This window comes from Limulus polyphemus, unplaced genomic scaffold, assembly GCF_000517525.1.
Source record: "Limulus polyphemus unplaced genomic scaffold, Limulus_polyphemus-2.1.2 Scaffold3446, whole genome shotgun sequence".
NCBI lineage: Eukaryota > Metazoa > Arthropoda > Merostomata > Xiphosura > Limulidae > Limulus > Limulus polyphemus.
In genome coordinates, this window is record NW_013669056.1 from 101,772 (window position 1) to 107,145 (window position 5,374).

General features: G+C 30.2%; 1 protein-coding gene across 5 annotated transcripts in view; it reads left to right on the forward strand.

Annotated features, from left to right (window-relative positions):
• LOC106469362 (osteoclast-stimulating factor 1-like) overlaps window positions 1-5,374 on the forward strand; it is a 19,148-nt gene that overhangs the window by 12,005 nt on the left and 1,769 nt on the right. For 2 of the 5 annotated variants that reach the window (XM_022397862.1, XM_022397861.1), the window contains 5 exons: window positions 760-860; window positions 1,289-1,335; window positions 1,646-1,763; window positions 2,873-2,964; window positions 4,080-4,199. In XM_022397862.1, coding sequence (XP_022253570.1) covers window positions 806-860; window positions 1,289-1,335; window positions 1,646-1,763; window positions 2,873-2,964; window positions 4,080-4,199 — 432 coding nt within the window. In that variant the 5' untranslated portion in view covers window positions 760-805. Of the gene's footprint in view, window positions 1-125; window positions 861-1,288; window positions 1,336-1,645; window positions 1,764-2,872; window positions 2,965-4,079; window positions 4,200-5,374 lie in introns of those variants that run through there. The other 3 variants (XM_022397863.1, XM_022397858.1, XM_022397860.1) reach the window with 3 other exon arrangements.

Genomic DNA, 5,374 nt, shown 5'->3' on the forward strand with positions numbered 1-5,374 from the left:
ACATGCACACAGTGTAGTAGAATGTTAACAGACAAAAATAGGATAAATTAAATTCAGTTGTGATTGAATAGTTATAATATTGATATTAGCCATCCCTACATTTACTTCCTTTTTTGAAAGTTTTTTCTTTACATGTTCATACTACATGGACAGTATTTTTATAATAGCTAGCTGTATTTGTTTTAATAAATCAAATTCCTAACCTTATTTTTGTCTCAAAAAAATTAACATTACTCTTTACAGTCTTGTTATGTACTAGTTTAAGGACTGGTAGGATTAGCTTAAGAAAAACATTTCAGCTTAGTTTTATATATCTTACTCACTGCAAGAAAATAAAACTGAGTCAGAGCATTGTTTATGATCTATCTCACCATTAAAAGTATAAACAAACTGTAGATTAGAAAATTAGTGGGAAATCCCCATGGGGTGTTGAAAAATAGCCTTTTTTAGTTTTCCCACAGAAGAATTAGTAAGACTGTTGTTTGTGGAAATTTATGATGTAATTTTCTAAGCCAAAAAATTACTTTTGTTTTTCAGTAAAATATTTTTAGGATGTTCCATTTAAACACCTGTGAAGTAGACATTCATATAAATGAGTAATCATAACTAGATCTTTACAACATGTTTTTTTTGCATACTTGTAAGTTTGTAGTCTATTTTATGGATCTGTCATAAAAACTTTTAAATATAAACACACAAAAGTATAAATGCGAGATGCCAGTAACATTGTGTTATATCTAGTACATGTGTATTTTTCAGCTACAATTGAGTTCTCCAAAGATTATAATAGGATTTTTACCTTTAAATGGCCAAGTTACTTCGAGCTGCTCCAACCCCCCCAAAACCTGCTCCAAAGCCAGGTCAGTAACAGATACAAACTTTATATAATTTGTAATTTGCAGTTTTAGTATAGTTTTCAAACTATAACAAGTAGACACTCTGAGTCAACAAAGCTTCATGATGAATATATGTAAACTTAAAAAAGAACCAAAACAAAAAAGTATACGGATGATGTAAAAATGTAAACTGCTGGAACTGCCAAGTAATCTTATGACTATCAGTCATCATTCTCAAGGGCTTTCCAATAGAGAACATAAGTGTTAGAATAAAAATACAGAAAACCTCAAGTTACATCAGCTAAATATACAAAGAAGGTGCATTTGTAGCTGTAAGAAACTGTGTTAAATATATATTTTTTTGTACTGTAATACACATGTAATGGAATAATGATAACCTATATTTGTTTAACATACTTAAAGTCTGTTGTCTTATCATTTATTCCTTATAGGCCAAGTGAAGGTTGTACGTGCCCTGTATCGCTATTCTGCTCAGCAGGTAAGTCTAGATGATACTCTTGCATTGAGGTGGAAATATAAACTCGTGTCAGTATGCTGTGTAACAAGTTATCTTACATTCATGAATTAGTTGAATTTTAATTGTATTGTTATATTACTTAGCAGGTAACTTTATTCTATTTATGTGTTGAAATAAAGTAAATATGTTCATATTGTTATGATTAGCATGGAAATACTACAGTAATTAATTAATTACAGTTGTATTATTTGTGAAATTTAGAGAAAGTGAACATGTAACTAGTTGTATTCGAGTCTATTGACTTTTCCCGAAGAAGAATTTTCTGTTTCAGCCAGATGAGTTATCTTTTGAAGAAGGTGATATTTTATACATTCTGGATATGATCACCGACCCTAACTGGTGGAAGGCGAGTTGTGACGGGAAGGTAGGGCTGATACCCAGTAATTATGGTGAGTTTTTTTAATGTTGTAGTACTCTTAATATTACAAGCAATTACTAAACTATTAAGCTTACAATCTATAGAACTGGGGAAATTCACACACAAACATTGTAGCTTTTTAAAAATATTATAATTGTTTTAGTCCGTTAGAATTAAGTTAATATATAGATATATACAGGATTCATTTAAGTGATATGACCTGTTTTGGATGATCATGATGTTGAGAATATGTGATTGGGATTTCTATTTACGTTTACCATTAGGACCATTATAATGCCTGTGTTGATCCATAACAAAATGTAAAAATTAATCCAAACAGTTTTTTTGTTACTTATCTTACCAAGTCAAGTATCATATTATTGTCATTAATTTTCTGTATCATCCCGAAAGTGACTCATAACAGGTGTATTATTTGATAAACAGATGTCTTAATTTATTTGTAAGATAATGGGTGTAATGGACATCATGTGGTTGATGTTAATTTTAATGATCACAATTTATGATCATTATTACAAAGCTGCAGTAGGAAGAATGTATAATTTCAACAATTATATATATATATATACACACTGATAATTAATTCCCTTTGCTTATTATTAAAAGTCATTATGGGGGGGGGGAGTAGCTGGGTTACAATATAGAAAGTCTAGAGATGGTTTTATATAAATAAGACATCAAGCTTTGTGACATGTAAGACCAGAGCTGGCAAAACATTACCCCTTTATGGTTTTATGTTTGATATGACATTACAATAAGACTAATAATAATCTCAGTTAATTTATTTTCAATTGGCCCAATACAAATTTTCACTGCAAATAGAGCATAACAGCATGTCAACTGTACTTTGTTATATACCATCATTAGTGTGATATTTTACGTAGTACCAGAGCTTATAAGGTTAGCAGAATTACAGCACAGACTTAATTGAAGATTATTTGAATCATGTTTTGTAATACTTTAAATACAGTATAATTTTGAAGTCTCTTGTATAGTCTCTAAGTGGAAATCATAAAAGAAGCAGGTATGTTTATATCAGTTTCAATAATGTACTTCTTGTATTGAATTTTATGAATACCAACAGTGTTTTAATTAAATGCCCTTATACTTATTTTTATACAGTCGAAGATAATACAGAAGAAGTTTTTCATCCTTTGCATGAAGCTGCCAAACGTGGAAATCTTAGCTTTCTCTTAGATTGTCTTGCTAATAAAGTATGTGGGTTACCTCTACAAAGTTAGTGCTTTTTCTGTCAACCTTTTTTATTGATATCAGTCTAAGAAAAAAAAAGGTTTTGTTTTATAGAAAGGATTCTCTGTTTCTTTGACATTTAAGAAAAAAGTATAATACAACAGAATATATAATACCTAAAGTTTTTTTGTCCTCAGTGATAACATTCACTTAAACCAAAACTGGCATGGTATGACCTAGTGATAACATTCACTTAAACCAAAACTGGCATGGTATGAACTAGTGATAACATTCACTTAAACCAAAACTGGCATGGTATGACCTAGTGATAACATTCACTTAAACCAAAACTGGCATGGTATGAACTAGTGATAACATTCACTTAAACCAAAACTGGCATGGTATGACCTAGTGAGTAATATGCCAGACTGTGAACCTGAAGGTCTGTAGTTTGCATTCCATTGCCACAACAATTTACTCTCCACTTTGGGGCTGTGAGTGCATTAGAAGAGTGATTGCCAAATCCCACTGTTTAGTTAGAGTAGCCTAAGAGTTAGCAGTGGGTGCTGTTGACTAGTTGTCTTCTATCTAGTCTCTCAGTTCATAATTAGGGATGGCTAGTGCACAAAGCCCTTGTTTAGCTTTGCTTGAATTTCTGAAACAAACAAGAATTTGTAAGGTTACTTTTTTTCAGATGTTAAGTGAAATATTTTAACTATGCAATATTTTATTGATGTAAAATATTTTGAGAAAAAATTAAATTATAGTTTCTTCTATTTCTTTTTTTTTTTATCTTTGAACATAAAATTTAAACAAGATAATAAGACCGTAGTAAAATTAGGTGGCTTGAAAATGTTAGCTATCATTGCTGATATGACTTTCTTTTTGTTAAAAATTTGAAGAAACTTGTATGAACTAAATACTAAACAAATCCAAAATGAAATAGAAATAGTAAATTTCAACAGTTTCAAAAAGTTTCATGAATGTTAGTTGTTGACTTCACTTTTACAATGAATTAAGTTTTAATTTGAGAAACAAAAAAAATCAAACAAGCTCTTCCTACTTGTGCTGGTAGATCATGATTAATTGAAGTGGTTTCTGGCTCACTTTTTATATAATTGTTTTTCAATACTATTAGGTTTCAGTGAATGGATTAGATAAAGCTGGTTGTACCCCCTTACACTGGGCTGCACATGGTGGGCATGAAGACTGTGTGCAAGAGATTCTTAGAGTACCGTCTGTACAAATCAATGTTCAGGTGTGAAGAAGTAATATCATATTTACAAGGATTTATACATATTTCATAACTACTGCCTCAAAATTAATATTCTTCTAGTAATTATGTATCTTTCTGGAAACCATCTTCAAGGTAGAATTGTTTAATTTCTACTTACTGAGACTTAACATTAAATTACAGATGTCAATGAGTAGTATTTCAGTTCAGGCTTTACATACAAGATTTAAAAACATTCGCTCAAACAAATCAATGAACAGAATTATTTTAGATATGAAAAAGAAGTGAACATGAAAAAATTAACCTAATTTTTCACACACACACACACACTTATTTTTCTTTTTTGTTGAAATTCCATGTACTTACTGTATTTGCCTGAATATAATGCACACCCAATTTTGAAAGGTTAAGTTGAAGATTTTTTTTTTACACATCAAGTTGTATAAAATGTATTGAATAGTTTCTAAATATAGTAAACAACTATTGATGTATTAAACACTTTTGGAAATCTTTCATTGCATTTTCCTTTTTTACGTGTCAGTTTTACAAATCTTATTGGAAAGTTTATATGTGACAATACACCAAGTTAATCATTCATCTTCACATAAATCTTCATCATTGCTAGAACTGTCACTACCATTAGATTCATCAGATTTGCTTCCTTGAACCTTTGCTTCATCCTCTTCTGATTACCACAGCATGTCATCATCTGTCCCATCCATTGCAATGGATATGCAACATTTGTTGGAACCTTTAATGATGATTTAATGATTTTTGGTGGTAGCTTCTAGCAAAATACTTAACAAAATTGAACATGCACGAATATAACGTGCAGTCAGTTCTTGGGAGGTATTTTGAGGAAAAAGTGCACACTATATTTGGGCAAATACGGTATTCAAATACTAATAACAAATTTAATCAAGAAAATAAATCTTTTAATTTTTGAATATTTCATCATGAGTGTGTCTTAAGACATATTTATGTTAGTATTCATATTATTGTACTCAATGAAGCAATATGTTTGATTATGATAAGAAAACTAGTGAACAAGTTTAAAACCTTCAGTATCTGATGAGCTTTTAGACGACATTACATTATACTTATTAGCAGTTGCATATAGAACCCAAAAAACTAATGAGTAACCATGTCAAAATCAAGGGAATTTTGAAGTAATAGGTCGTCAAGAAATTAATGTTGCA